This window comes from Myxocyprinus asiaticus, chromosome 3, assembly GCF_019703515.2.
Source record: "Myxocyprinus asiaticus isolate MX2 ecotype Aquarium Trade chromosome 3, UBuf_Myxa_2, whole genome shotgun sequence".
Classification (NCBI taxonomy): domain Eukaryota; kingdom Metazoa; phylum Chordata; class Actinopteri; order Cypriniformes; family Catostomidae; genus Myxocyprinus; species Myxocyprinus asiaticus.
The window spans coordinates 58,455,001-58,470,095 of record NC_059346.1 but is presented as its reverse complement, the minus strand read 5'-3'; the positions used below and the strand labels follow the sequence as shown (position 1 = coordinate 58,470,095).

The 15,095-nt window shown below is 34.8% G+C and overlaps 1 protein-coding gene across 2 annotated transcripts in view; it reads right to left on the bottom strand.

Annotated features, from left to right (window-relative positions):
* LOC127420415 (inositol polyphosphate 5-phosphatase K-like) overlaps positions 1-15,095 on the bottom strand; it is a 48,810-nt gene that overhangs the window by 29,243 nt on the left and 4,472 nt on the right. Inside the window, exons 2-3 of one of the 2 annotated variants that reach the window (XM_051662706.1) lie at positions 4,731-4,854; positions 1,418-1,938 (exon numbers count right to left, since the gene is read on the bottom strand). In XM_051662706.1, the coding sequence (XP_051518666.1) occupies positions 1,418-1,932 (515 nt within the window). In that variant the 5' untranslated portion in view covers positions 1,933-1,938; positions 4,731-4,854. The remainder of the gene's footprint in view (positions 1-1,417; positions 1,939-4,730; positions 4,855-15,095) is intronic. The other variant, XM_051662700.1, reaches the window with a different exon arrangement.

Sequence of the window (15,095 nt, the reverse complement as noted above, 5' to 3'; positions counted from 1 at the left end):
GCCCAACTCTCATTGAAAATGAATGACTACTGGTCACTTTGTCACTGCAAATCGCTGTCAGTGTGAGCAGCCCTTTAGGCATTTGACTTCAAGGAAACTTGACTGTTCCCCTTATCTTTATGTTTGTGTATGGATGATTGGGAGAGTTTTCTCCCATAATTGCTGTAATTCACTGCTGGATGTTGGCATGTAGAAATAATGAAGGCATTGCTGGTGATGGTTCATGGGTTTGGCCTCTAATTCATCTGTTCAATTAATATAATTAACATGCAAAAATAAGACGCAAACAAGTATCCTCAAAAACATGTTTGCAGCATATTCATGGATAATTAAAATTATAGAAATGGAAGGAAAGGAAAGTGAGTTGTGTGCACATCTTCAGGATGACTACACCCTGTCTACAATAGCTGGGTTTTCATCTAACCATAAAAATGCTAGATTGAAACACCAAGATGGTTATAAAATCATTCATTGCATTTAATAAAAGAGCCATAGTGGCTTTAACTTCCATTTTTATTTCTATTTAGCACCAATTTTTCCAGAAGTGACTATTTTGTTCTCACATGGGATGGAAAAGCTGCTTTATTCGCAAATTGTTTTTCAAATATGTTGCGCATAAATTAAATTAGTAACTTGGATGGAATGATGACTACTGAGAGTAACTGACGCTTGATCAATGCTTGTTCTATTTGTTGCATACTGCACTGAGTTTCAAATAATATTTAAATAAAATAACAGACAGTATACAGTATACAGTATATATACTACGCAGTATTCAGTCAGTAATAGGCTGCGTAATGTTTGGAATAGCATACTAATTTACTACTTTTTCTATTTCTGCAGTAGTAGAGTTGTTGTTTAGCAGTATACAGTAGGCTTTATTTGTGTTATTGTAGACTATACCACAACCACATAGGTAAAGTTTGTCAAGGCGTTTGAAAAGTTTTATGGATTTGCAGACATTACAGTATGACAAACAGCCAGCAAGCTAAAAAAGATAGTCAGACAAACTCTCACATAGATAGTCAGATGAACCAACAGATAGATAGATAGACAGATAGAGAGAGAGAGAGAGAGAGAGAGAGAGAGAGAGAGAGAGAGAGAGAGAGAGAGCAACTTAAATCAAATTAAAGGCCTTTTATGAGTTTGTTTACATTTACATTTATGACAGTTGAAGTTTGAATTAACGAGCATTCCGCTGGCCCATTTGAACACTTGAACATTCCGTCAATGTCTACGGAATTTTTCTGATTTAAAAAAACAGAAACAACAATAAACAAAGTTTGTAGAATAACAGTGAGTTCGCTTCGTCAAGCCAAAATAATAATACATCTCCAAAAGTAATTGCCAATTTTGGTTAAACCACAATGCGAATAAAAACGTAACACTTCCTTTATGAGCTGCATTTCTATCTTACCTGAAATCCTCCATGACCTGAGCCTGAGTGTCAGCAGTCCCAGCGACTGATAGGGCTCTCTGAGGGTGCAGGACAGGATCTGAAGGTGGTTGTTTGTAAGATAGGGCCTGAGGAAGGGAGGCTGTTCTAACTGCAATGTGACTTCGAGCAACAGCTGCGTGTCCTGAAATCTTCTGTCCAGCCAAACTTGGAGGTCCCTGGCCAACATTTCCAACACTGAGTTGGGGTCTTGCTTCTGAAGGATGGTTGGGTTTGTTAGAGTCAACCAGGTCAGCATGGCTGGTCAATTGGTTCAGTTTAGGAGATTCTGGAGGCTTGGGCTCTGATACGTCAATAGATCCTTCCACTTGAGGGGTTCTCTGGGGTCGTCTTGGTCTGGCTGGAGCCGGTGGTGGGGTATTAGGGGCAGTAGAAGATGGGGAGGGCGAGTAAGACTCTGCTTGTCCTTTTGGTTCCACAGATGATGTCTGATCATTTGGCTTGGACTGGCTTTGATTTTGCTGCTCTGTTTCCATCTTTACCTGCCAAAAAGAAACACACCAGTGGATGGATCAGCACTAACATTGTCATTCTTATTTTTTTCTCAATATTGTGTAAGCTACATTTTTTTGTTATTAAATTTTTTTATTGATTCATAAATTAACACAAGAAATACAACAACATCTATATAATGAATCAAAAACTTTTAACATTAAACCCCCACTATATCCCCTCCCCCTACCAAACTCTCAAACCACCCTGACCCCCCCACGAACACCCCTGTGGTCAATAGAATATAGACACAAAACAACATAAAAAAAAGTTTTTTAGTTTTTTAGAGAAAACTAAAACAACAACATAAAATAACATACAATAATCAAGTATAATAATAATAAAATAAATAAATAAATAAACTTTAAATTACTCCCTCCACCGCCCCACCTCGAGATTCCCTCAAAAATGCTAAATAATTGCCCCATTTCTTATTGTAAGTTTCCCTAACCCCCATCCTAATACTCGACCCCTCCTCGAAGGCAGCCACCCTCCCCATCTCTGCGCACCACTCCGGGAACGAGAGTGCTCCATCCGACTTCCAACTCCTCAAAATAACCTGTCTACCAATCATCACACCGGTCAAAACCCAGTCCTTCATGTACTTATCTACCAAATCCATGACCTCCCTATCTCCCAAAATACAGAGTCTGGGGCAGAACGAGACCTGAGTGCCCAACACATCACACACAAAACTTTGCACCTTCAGCCAAAATTCTTGGATCTTAAGGCACCCCCAAAAAACATGGATGGTGTCTCCATCTTCATTATGGCATCGCCAGCAGATGGGTGTGTCCTTAAGACCAAGCCTATACAATCTAGAGGGGGTCCAATAAAATCTATGTAAAATCTTAAATTGCATAAGGCGAACCCTTGCATTTCTAGATGCAGACTTTATGTTTTTTTAGAATCCTAGCCCACACTCCCTCCTCCAATACCAAGTTTAAATCTTTCTCCCATAATCTTTTAAGAGAATTTAAAGCTCGGTCCCCCAGACTCTGAATTAACAAGGAGTAATACACTGATGCCTCATGACCCTTCCCAAAAGCAGCAATCACCACTTCCAGAGTATCTGCCGCTCTAGGGGGGTGTATGCTACTCCCAAAAACAGAGCAGAGCAGGTGGCGCAGCTGTAAATACTTATAAAACTGAGATCTGGGAATCCCAAAATGTTGAACCAAATTTTCAAAAGATCTCAATACTCCACCCTCATATAGGTCACCAAGTGCATTAACCCCCTCACAATCCAATCTGACCAACAGAAAGGGGACTTATTAATGCATAGTTTAGGGTTCTGCCATATGCTCGAGGCAACATTTAAATAAATATCAGAATTAAACACTCTGGACACTTTTGTCCATATCGAGTGTAAATGCAAAATAATGGGGTGCGACTTAACCTCTCCAGCTAGTTTAATCGAAAGGCTTTGCAATGGCGAGATAGGGGCAAGAACTTCCTTTTCAATACAAAACCAGGGAGGAGCTCTCTCAGGTGGAAGCGACCAATGAACCAAATGTCTAAGACTGAATGCATAATAATAAAATAAAATCTTGGGTAGGCCTAACCCACCTTTGTCAATCGGCCTATGTAATTTACTGAAATTTAACCTGGGACGCTTACCATTCCAAATGAAGGACTTCACTATGCTATCAAATTGCTTAAAATAAGAGAGAGGGACATCTACAGGGAGAGACTGTAGCAGATAGTTAAATTTTGGAATGCAATTCATTTTAATAACATTAACCTTCCCAATCATCGATAAGTGTAATGAAGCCCACCTGTCCACATCATTCGAAAACCTTTTTATTAAGGGATCAAAATTAACTCTGACTAAATCAGACAAATTTGCTGGGAATAAAATTCCCAAATACTTAATTCCCTGTTTGGGCTACATGAAGGCGCCCGGCTGGAAAGCCATTACTGGACAGTACGCTGTCAAAGCCAAAGCTTCGGATTTAGACCAATTGACTTTGTATCCTGAGAATTTGGAAAAGGAGTTAATAATTTTGTGGAGGCAAGGCATGGATCTAGTGGGGTCGGAGACGAATAATAAAATATCATCTGCGTAAAGCAGAAGCTTATGCGCTACACCTCCTGCCGTCACCCCTGGAAAATCATCCTCCTTTCTTATCATGGCTGCTAATGGTTCCAGGGCAAGACAGAACAATAATGGGGAAAGAGGGCAACCCTGCCGGGTGCCCCTATCCAGAGTAAAATAATCTGAAATTAACCCATTTGTTTGTACCGCTGCTACAGGGTGTCTATAAAGTAACTTAATCCAACCAATAAATGTATTCCCGAACCCATACCTTTCCAAAATCTTGAAAAGATAATCCCATTCTACCATATCAAACGCCTTTTCAGCGTCAAGAGAGATGGCAGCAACCGGAGATTGTTCATTTGCTACTGACCACATGATATTGATGAAACGCCTAATATTATCAGAAGAACTACGGCCTCGAATAAACCCCACCTGATCTATATGTATAAGAGATGTCATAACTTTACTTAATCGATTAGCCAGAATTTTGGACAAAATTTTTACATCTAACTGGATCAGCGAAATTGGGCGGTAACTTTTACACTCGCTTGGATCTTTATCCTTTTTTAGAATCAGACTGATCCGGGCTTGTGTCATGGTTGGCGGAAGCTTTCCATTCTTTAATGAATCAGTATAAACTTCTAACAAAAATGGCGCCAGTTCTGTAGCATAAGATTTGAAAAACACAGCGGCAAAGCTGTCAGGCCCTGGAGCCTTGCCTGTAGGCAGGGACTTAATTACCTCATCAAGCTCCTCCAAGGTTATCTCAGAATCAAGAGAGTTTTTTTGCTCATTCGTCAGTTTAGGGAGATCTAATGGTTCCACAAAGTTCCTAATATCTCCATCAGTAGACGAAGACGTGGACCTATAGAGATCAAGACAGAACTCTTTAAAAGCATTATTAATATCAATAGCCGAGGTAAATATTTCACCACAAGCAGATTTCACTGAGGGAATGATAGAAAAAGACTCTCTCTGCTTTATATATCTAGCCAAAAGTTTTCCTGCTTTATCACCTGACTCAAAGTCTTGCCCTGAATAACCAAAACTCCACTTTCTGTGACAGAATAGTATTATATCTGTATTTCAAACGAGTCAATTCTCTGAGGCCATCAGATGACATACGGCGCTTCAGCTCTGCCTCTGCACTTTTAATATTTCCTTCCAACTCTACAAGTTCTTGTGCTTTGAATTTTTTGATGAATGAGGCATACTGTATGATCCGGTCCCTAAGAACCGCCTTAAGTGCCTCCCAAGCCACGCCCACAGAGGATACCGAGGACCAGTTGGTCTCCATATAAACACTGATTTCAGTCTTTAACATTTGTTGGAAATCAGGATTTTGCAAAAGGGATACATTAAGGCGCCAACTATAAGATTTATTTTTCTCTATATGTGGCATCACCTCTAAACTCACCAGGGTGTGATCTGAGACTAAGATATTTCCAATTGAGCAATCAACAACAGATGAAATAAGGATTTGGATATAAAAAAAAATCTATTCTAGAATAAATCTTGTTGACTGATGAAAAACATGTATAGTCCCTACCAGATGGGTTCAAAAGTCTCCAAATGTCTGTAAGACCAAGATTTTTACACATCCTGTGAAGCATCAATGTTGCTCTAGGGGATTTGCACACTTTTGCTTCACTATGATCAAGGACTGAGTCCATCAAAAGATTAAAGTCTTCTCCCAATATTATATCATGAGGGGTGCCAACGGTTTGCAACATCCCTTCAAGATCTATAAAAAAGCCATGATCATCAGCGTTAGGTGCGTAAATATTAGCCAAAATCAACCTTTGCCCTTGAATTTCAGCTAAAACAATAATGACTCTTCCTAATTTATCTTTAATCTGTTTGAGACATTTGAATTGTAGATGTTTATTTACCAATATAATGACTCCCTTGCTCTTACTTGAGCCAACACTAAAGAAAACATGTCCACACCATATCTTCCCAAATTTTTCAGCTTCCTGCGGGGAGAGATGTGTTTCTTGAAGAAACACTATATCATATTTCTTACGTTTAAGAAAAGTAATAACCTTCCTTCTTTTTATGCGGTGCCCCAACCCATTCACATTCCATGTGGAGAGAGATAGTACACTCATATTAACATTTGACATTTTGATATAGTAAAAAAAATAAATTGTGTGTCAAAAATAAAATTATATAGACCACATTCCCCAATAGTGAAACAATCAACCCCCGAACAAAACAAACAGATAAAAGAAAAATGTGTGCATTAACCCCGCGCACGACAGCGCCAACCGGCGACAATCCCTCTAAACTCAAAAGGTCCATGAACGCACACGAGTCCCCACGACAACTTTGCCATCGGATTGCTCAATTTTGCCTCACAAATTTGTGAGGCAAAATTACATAACAGAAAATACTTTGTAAAATAAACCCAGTCAATAGGAAGAATGAACACTAAGAACGTGTAGAATCATTCACAGAACTGTCTCAAAGATGTGATCTTCCACAAGACAAATTCCAGCTGATATAAAACCGTTCATATTCCTCGGACAGACAAACGAATGTTCCGTGAGCCAGCTGTTATGAGTTCAGCGGATGACGTAATCATTCCAATGTCCCATAAAAAAAAATAAAAAAAAATAAAAAAACATACTCAACAAAACAAACTACAGCCAGCAGGAGGAATAAGCACGAAGAACGAACAGATTAATCCACAGCTGTTCCAAGGAGTGTTATTCAATAGAACAAGCTCCAGCCGCTAGGCGGAACCAATACAAAAAGAAACAACACCGGCATCCCGGTTCCCCGGATGGTCGAGTCATTTCACTCGGAGGCTGCATAAAAGTATATACCATGACTGACATAATCTGTCAGCTTCATAAAAACATCCTTTGTGTGAGCAGCATGTAGATATTTTGCGGTCATCCATAGTGTCCACTCTCAATCTGTCCGGGAACTTCAATGCAAAAGTAATCTTTTATCAGTGCAAAAGTTTCTTTAAGGAAAAGTGTTATTCACAAAACAAGCTCCAGCCGCTCGGCGGAGCCAACACAAAAAATCCAAAATGTCGCCCAGCATTCTCAAGAGTTAGTACTGCGAGTCAGGCCCACTCACATGAGAAACATCCAATGGTTTACTCAGTCATTGATTCTATAAAAGACATTGCCAGATTTGGACATGTGACTACTTTGCGACCGACCTTCGTTTCTATTCTCAGTTTGGCAGGAAACATCAGAGCAAACGAGATCTTTTTCTGATGTAAGAGTTTCTTACATTCCTTGAACCGATCGCGTTTCTCTCTTGTTGAACTCGCAAAGTCCGGGAACAAGAAAATATTATGATTCTTTCAAGAAAGCTTCCCTTTGCTCCTCGCCTGGCGCAACACAAGATCTTTATCGGATGATCTCAGAAATCTGGCCAGAATCGATCTGGGCCTGTCTCCCTCAGCAGATCTGTGAGACGGGACTCTGTGAACTCGCTCAATTTCCAGCTTGTGGCCTGTGATGTCGAGCAGACTCGGGAAAAACTCGTCTAGGAATTTCACCATATCTCTGCCCTCCTCAAGCTCAGGAATTCCAACAATTCGAACGTTATTCCTGCGGCTTCTATTTTCAAGATCTTCAAGCTTTTCAAGGAGATGTTCCAGATCAACTTTGGTCGCGGGTGGATTAGCGGTTAATTCCCTCTCCGAAGATTCCAGAAAATCGATTAGTTTTTCAACATCAGTCACTCTTGTACCTAACTCGGAGAATTTTATTTCCATCGCCGTGATCGATTGACGTATTACAGCGAGATCCTCCAAGTCAGCAAGAATCTTCGTCAACATCACCGACATGTTGGACAACTGATGCTGGATCTCCTCTCTCGCCGCGCCATCCAAATCGAGTCCCCGGTCTGTAGGCCTGTCGGGGCTTTCATCCTGAACACGTAAGTGTCTTTTAATGTCTCCCGAGCCCAAGGATTTTGACTTCTTTGCCATGTTTTGCAACAAAGGGCAAATGTGTAACTGGGTGTAACAAATTTCACCAGATTATAACATGAAAATAATCGAAAATTCAGCAAAGTGCGCAGAGCTCGTCGCTCACACGTCTGCTCCTTGCATGGCGTCCCAGTAAGACTGTGTAAGCTACATTTTTGATGTACTGTAAAACAAAAAAGTCTGCAAAAATTGTTCTGGTGATGTCACCAAAAATCATGCACAATGACATTAAACCTTGGAGTCATGTCGGATAGGTAGATTGATGATTATGTGAATTTAGTCCATCAGAATCATTTTTTATTTTTAGGGAAGGGTCACATCCTGGGATGGCTAAGTCAGGCAAGGGCTAGGTCGATGGAATTACATTTGTGCCAAATATTTTGAGCATAACTTTTCAAGAGACAAATAAAACATTTTTAATGAAAATGAGTGAAAACCCTCTAAAACGGAAAAAAATCTAAATCAAAGGCAAAATTTTAGACTTAGTCTTCAAATAGACAGTATCCTTTGTTAACGAAATTCTCTGCTTGCATTCACTGATCAGGACTTACGAATGCACTGCTAGTATTTTTAAGTATGCTTCCAAAGATTTAATTTACACTAAGTTTTCGTTTGCAGTTCTGACACAAGCCCCTTGTGTGTGCAAGGCTAACAGAGATGGGCTCTCATTGGCTAGTGAGTTTTTGTGTAACAGCTTCTTGACCTGGAAGTTGAGTTCAGTGATGTGCGTGTAAAAGTGTGAGAATCTGCAAGCGACTTCATAATTCATTAGTGTTTAGTGGTATATGTTTAGATGTTTTTTATTTTTATTTTATCTCTATATATTTTCACCTCCTAGTTCTACTTTGTTGTGATAAGCTTTTAGTAGTAGCATGGACAAATGTCATCATCATCATTATCATCATCAGCAGGACACTTGAGGCAGCCTGAGGGAAGTAAGTATAATTAAGATTATAAATAAATAAAAGTTACTGCCTTTTCAGGCAGAGAGCAGAACAGTATAATTTGGTTTTGGTTTATCCCAGTACTTGACGTGGTTATCCTTACTATTACATTCTTTGATTAGATCGTGTTTACTTGTCAGGACATGGTCCTAACCCGATTAAGAAATGTATTACATTTGTATGGATTGTGCAAGTTAAGAGGAAATGAAACTTTGATAGCACACGTACTGCACATCTCTGAGATGTCTATTTAATAGCATTTCATCTGGAAAGCATCGCATTCAAATTAACATCTAATAAACATCTTCAAAAGAACAAATTTATATACATTCTAAATCATAAACTTCTCAAAGACATCTGCTGAATGTCCTTTTGCAATCCCAGAGGAAACATCTTACAGACGTATTGCAGAAGAACAAACAATCTAGTCTCATAGAATAAATGTTACTATAACTACATTTTTGCGTGCTGTGTTCTACGTTTCACCGCCGTTTCCTGGTGAAATTAACAGTAGAGGCGCTTCAGCAACATTGCCTTTCATTCACTTTCACACAAATCATGAGTACTATGGCTGATTACGAGTTTATAAACACTTATTTTTTGCTCTGTCACCCGTACACTGCCATGTTATGTTTTTGAAACACTTACTCTACTATACATTTTAATGCTTGTATTACAGCCTACATTTACACACTTATTCAAGTGTAATCATCTTCGATGGGGGCGCCAATAGGGATTTTGCCTAGGGCGCCAGAATGGTCTGAAACAGCCCTGCAGAGGAGTAGATGACAGCATTTCTCCAGATTTGGAACAAGGAGCTTATAAAAAAAACTCAGCAACTCCTTCATGCCAATTTAGTAAAACAGTGCAAAATTAAACATTTAACAATGAACATTAGTCAGAGATATGATTCATACACCAAAAGTTGTTAATGTTCTGTAAAATTATTATTGTATCATTAATAAGGTTTTATTTAACTTCAAGGCTATGAAAGCCTATAAATAAAATTTACTGTACAATGTGCATAGATCTTTAGGGCAGTGTGCCTCTTTTTTTGAACATCTTAGACCACTTGACTTGGTTTAGGTGCATTTACATAAAAGTTGTTCCTATATATATAGTGATACCCATTTATGATGCCTACTTAAGAAGCCATAACATGCACTTGCATATTTCTTCCCTACATTGTTGTAATGTTTTGAAGTTTGAGTTTATACACATTAGGATGTATTATGTGTTAACTTGTATTTTTTTTAAAAAAGTAATATATAGCTCTCTAATAAATGGTATGACCGAAACGTCAAGGCTGGCCAAATCGAAGGTCATCATGGGCCAACTTTGGCCCACGGGCCCTGGTTTGGGCATCTCTGGTTTAGAGTAAGGATAGTCTCAGCCTCAGACGGCACACCCACAGACCCTCCACAGTCCGTGCACTAACCGTCTGATGCTTATAGCACACAAAACTGGAAAACGCTTTCTCAATCAATCAGCACAAATCCGATTGGCTGGTTCGATGGAACTTGCGCGAGTAGACAGACTCAGGCAGTTTCATCAGTGCACCTGGAAGCCGAGTTGTGTTCACAAGGTTCGCATTGATAGCATGAGTGCTTTTGAGGATGAAATAATCATAGAATTTGCCCAAGTTTGCAAGGTTATTGACATCAAATCAAAGATATTCTGAGTTTCGTTTGAAGCACGTGACAGAAAGTGAAGTGGATATCCATGAGCAGAGCTGCATTTTCTGCTTTGTATATAGAATGTAGAATATATGCCTGTAAAATTGTCTGTAATGAGGTTTTCTGTGCTGTATTTAAGACTCTCTACACATTTTCTGCTCTTCTCCCATGTGTTTTCTGTGCAATCCTTGCAGTGACTCACTCACCATTATATAAATAATTTCCCCCCCATGTTTATTATGGTATGACACGTCTCCGATAACCCCACCCCTATACACCCCATAATGACAAAACCGACTGTGATTGGTCAATTTACATGTCATTTAGATGGCTTTTCCTGTCTAAATGGGCAGTTGTTAGCCAACTGAAGCGGCTATAGACCCCAGACCTATGCCGCAGTCATAAGTTTGGCTACGCGTTTACCTCTCATTTATCTTTTAGGACATTATTGGTTAGGTTTAGCCTAACGTTTTATGTTAGAAAAGTGTGTTTTACTCATTTAAACATCCATCTAAAATTAATCGTAAAAACCTTGTCTGAATACAACATAATTTCACTAGCTTTTGCCTTAACAGCTTCTCATGAAAATTCTGATGACCCAGAGAATGGGTCACTGTTATACTTATATGGTGTAGTTTTAATAAAGTGATTTGAGTTCCATAACTATTTTAATTAAGTTAAATTCTTTAAAACTTTCAAATCAACCATACAATTGGTTTTGTAAGCTACATTTGAAAAAGTGTTTAAGAATTTTTTAAACACCATTCTTTGGATTGAATACCCATGCAATGCAATCCCCTTGAATATCTACAGTCTGTTAAAACAAGCTCCATGCTGGATTGCGATTTTCATAATCTGTTTAAATTCTCTGAAATTCATAAAAAGTGCAGCCAGGGAATTGCGATGGTGTGAGTGCACGCGCTAACAATTGGGTAATAAAGTGTTTAGTCATGGTGATGGCATTCATCCGTGCCACTCCTGAAAGCTTCTTCCGACAAAGTAGGAAAAATAAATACAAATACAGATAAAATACAAAAACAAAACCTAAGCTGACAGATTCTCACACATCACTGAACTCAACTTCCAGGTCAAGAAGCTGTCACTCAAAAATTCACTACCTTATGAGCACACACCTCTGTAAGCCCCGCCCACAGGAGAGGTTTGTGCCAGACCTGCGAACAAAAATTCAGAAAGCATAAAAGAAAACTTTGGAAGTAGGCCTGTTACGATGATTAAATAATCGTCTGATCGCGGTTATTTGATCTAGTTATTGTGCACTTTAAATTCCAATCTCATTTTACTGTCCAAATAAGGAAATGAACGGCGCATTTGTGAATTGGGTTTATACATGCAGTATATAATATAATATAATATAATAATATAATATAATATAGTATAGTATAATATAATACTATAATATACTATAGTATAGTATAATATAATATAATATAATATAATATAATATAATATTATTATATTATATTATATTATATTATATTATTATATTATATTATATATTATTATATTATAGTATATTATATTATATTAATTATTATATTATATTATAGTATATTATTATATTATATTATATTATATTATTATATTATATTATAGTATATCATTATATTATATTATATTATATTATTATATTATATTATAATATAATAATATAATATAATATAGCATAGTATAATATAATATAATAATATAATATACTATAGTACAGTATAATATAATAATTAATATAATATAATATACTATAATATAATATTATATTATATTAATTATTATATTATATTATATTATTATATAATATTATAGTATATTATTATATTATACTATACTATACTATATTATATTATATTATATTATAATATAATATAATAATATAATATAATAATATAATATACTATAGCATAGTATAATATAATATAATAATATAATATACTATAATATAGTATAATATAATATAATAATATAATATAATAATATAATATAATATAATATAATATAATAATATAATATAATATAATAATATAATATAATAATATAATATAATGATATACTATAATATAATATAATAATATAATATAATATAGCATAGTATAATATAATATAATAATATAATATACTATAATATAGTATAATATAATATAATAATATAATATAATGATATACTATAATATAATATAATATAATAATATAATATAATATAATAATATAATATAATAATATAATATAATGATATACTATAATATAATATAATAATATAATATAATATAGCATAGTATAATATAATATAATAATATAATATACTATAATATAGTATAATATAATATAATAATATAATATAATGATATACTATAATATAATATAATATAATAATATAATATAATATAATAATATAATATAATAATATAATATAATGATATACTATAATATAATATAATAATATAATATAATATAGCATAGTATAATATAATATAATAATATAATATACTATAATATAGTATAATATAATATAATAATATAATATAATGATATACTATAATATAATATAATATAATATAATAATATAATATAATAATATAATATAATGATATACTATAATATAATATAATAATATAATATAATATAATATAGTATAATATAATATAATAATATAATATAATGATATACTATAATATAATATAATATAATAATATAATATAATATACTATAATATAGTATAATATAATATAATAATATAATATAATGATATACTATAATATAATATAATATAATAATATAATATAATATAATAATATAATATAATGATATACTATAATATAATATAATAATATAATATAATATAATAATATAATATAATGATATACTATAATATAATATAATATAATATAATAGCTATTCAGGTTGGCTGGATTCCAACAACAACAAAATGCACCATGACTAAAGCTGACCAAAAAGAGAACAGATATTTTAAGTATTTTGAAATATTTTGATTTTTAAAATATTACTTTTAATGTAATTCATAGGTTTTTTAAGTCTTAAAGGAAATCAAGTATTAGTTAAATATGTATAAATGACTTCTTAAGGTTTATGAAGCACACATACATCTATGACAAAAGCATGACAATTTGTATGACAATTAATCGTCATAATCGTGAAAGCACTAAAATGAACAAATAAGCGTCATAATCGTAAAAGCCTTAAAACAGACAATTAATAATTATAATCACAATTATTTGTTTGACAGTTAATCGCCAGCCAAATTTCATAATCTAGTTTTTTTGTTTGTTTGTTTGTTTGTTTTTTAAATTACAGAGTGTTTACATTTGTTCTCAGTTTATATTTGTATTCGTTTCTTGAAAAGTTACACTCAAAACATTTGGCACAGATGTAATTCCATACAGCATAGTGCATATGATCTCTTACTAGCCTGGAAAGTTCAATAACAGTTTTACACTGGATCTTACTTGCTGCCTATCTTACAGTAAATAAGAACCACTAAAAACTATTAACAGTAAAACATTGCCATATGTAACCATGTTTAAAGATAAGTGCACAAAGTCTTGTGCAATTATTTAAATATCTAAGAAGAAATGCAAATGTATGCGCAAAATGCATGTGACAGGTTTGCATATCAGTCTGAGCATCGAAACTGGCAAGAAGTCGAGAATAGCAAGATAAAAACTAACAAAGGTGTCCACATAGTACTACACTGGTAGGGAATGATCAAAAAGTATCAGCAAATTTTACCCCAAGAGTACTGACTTGAGTTTTGAGTAAAGCTTTTCAGTTAAAATAGCAAATCATTCATGCAGAGTTTTGTTGCATCAACTTTGGTTTGCATAATCTCACATGACAGATAGAAAACACTCCCTTTTACTGAATGTTAAAATATATTCGATATCAGTTGAATCGTATCTAATTTATAATGAAACTATATGCAGTTCTTGCCATGTAGTTAAAAACCATTTCTAAATTGAATTAAAAACACAGCTTAGAAGTTAACATTATCCAACATGAAACATTAAAACACTAGCAGGCAAGAAAACAGTGAAAGATACAAAATGAAGTAGTCCAATATTGGCTTTAACAGATATACCAATCAATCACAAAAAAGGTACTAATAATCAGAGCATTAAACAAAACAAAGATGAAATCTCTTTTCAGGAGTACTTGACCAAAATGTATCAATATGTACAATATTCAATACGATACAATGATTATCATATACTGATTCCAACAATAGTCAGTATATGATTGTACTTGAAACAGAAAGACAATACGGCAAGCCAGTAAACACCAACCATTGGTTGACATGATAGCGTGAGGGTTAAGCACAGACGCTCTTCAGAGGTGATAGGTTTCATCTCTGGCTAAAGGGGATGCTATTCTAGTTTGAATTTGCCAAAATGACAGCTGACAAGGCGGGACAAAAGATTCGACTAGACAACAGACACAGCTGTGAAAGTTTCCTACGCACATGAAAAAGTGCCTACAGTTAAAGGGTCATTCATCTCAA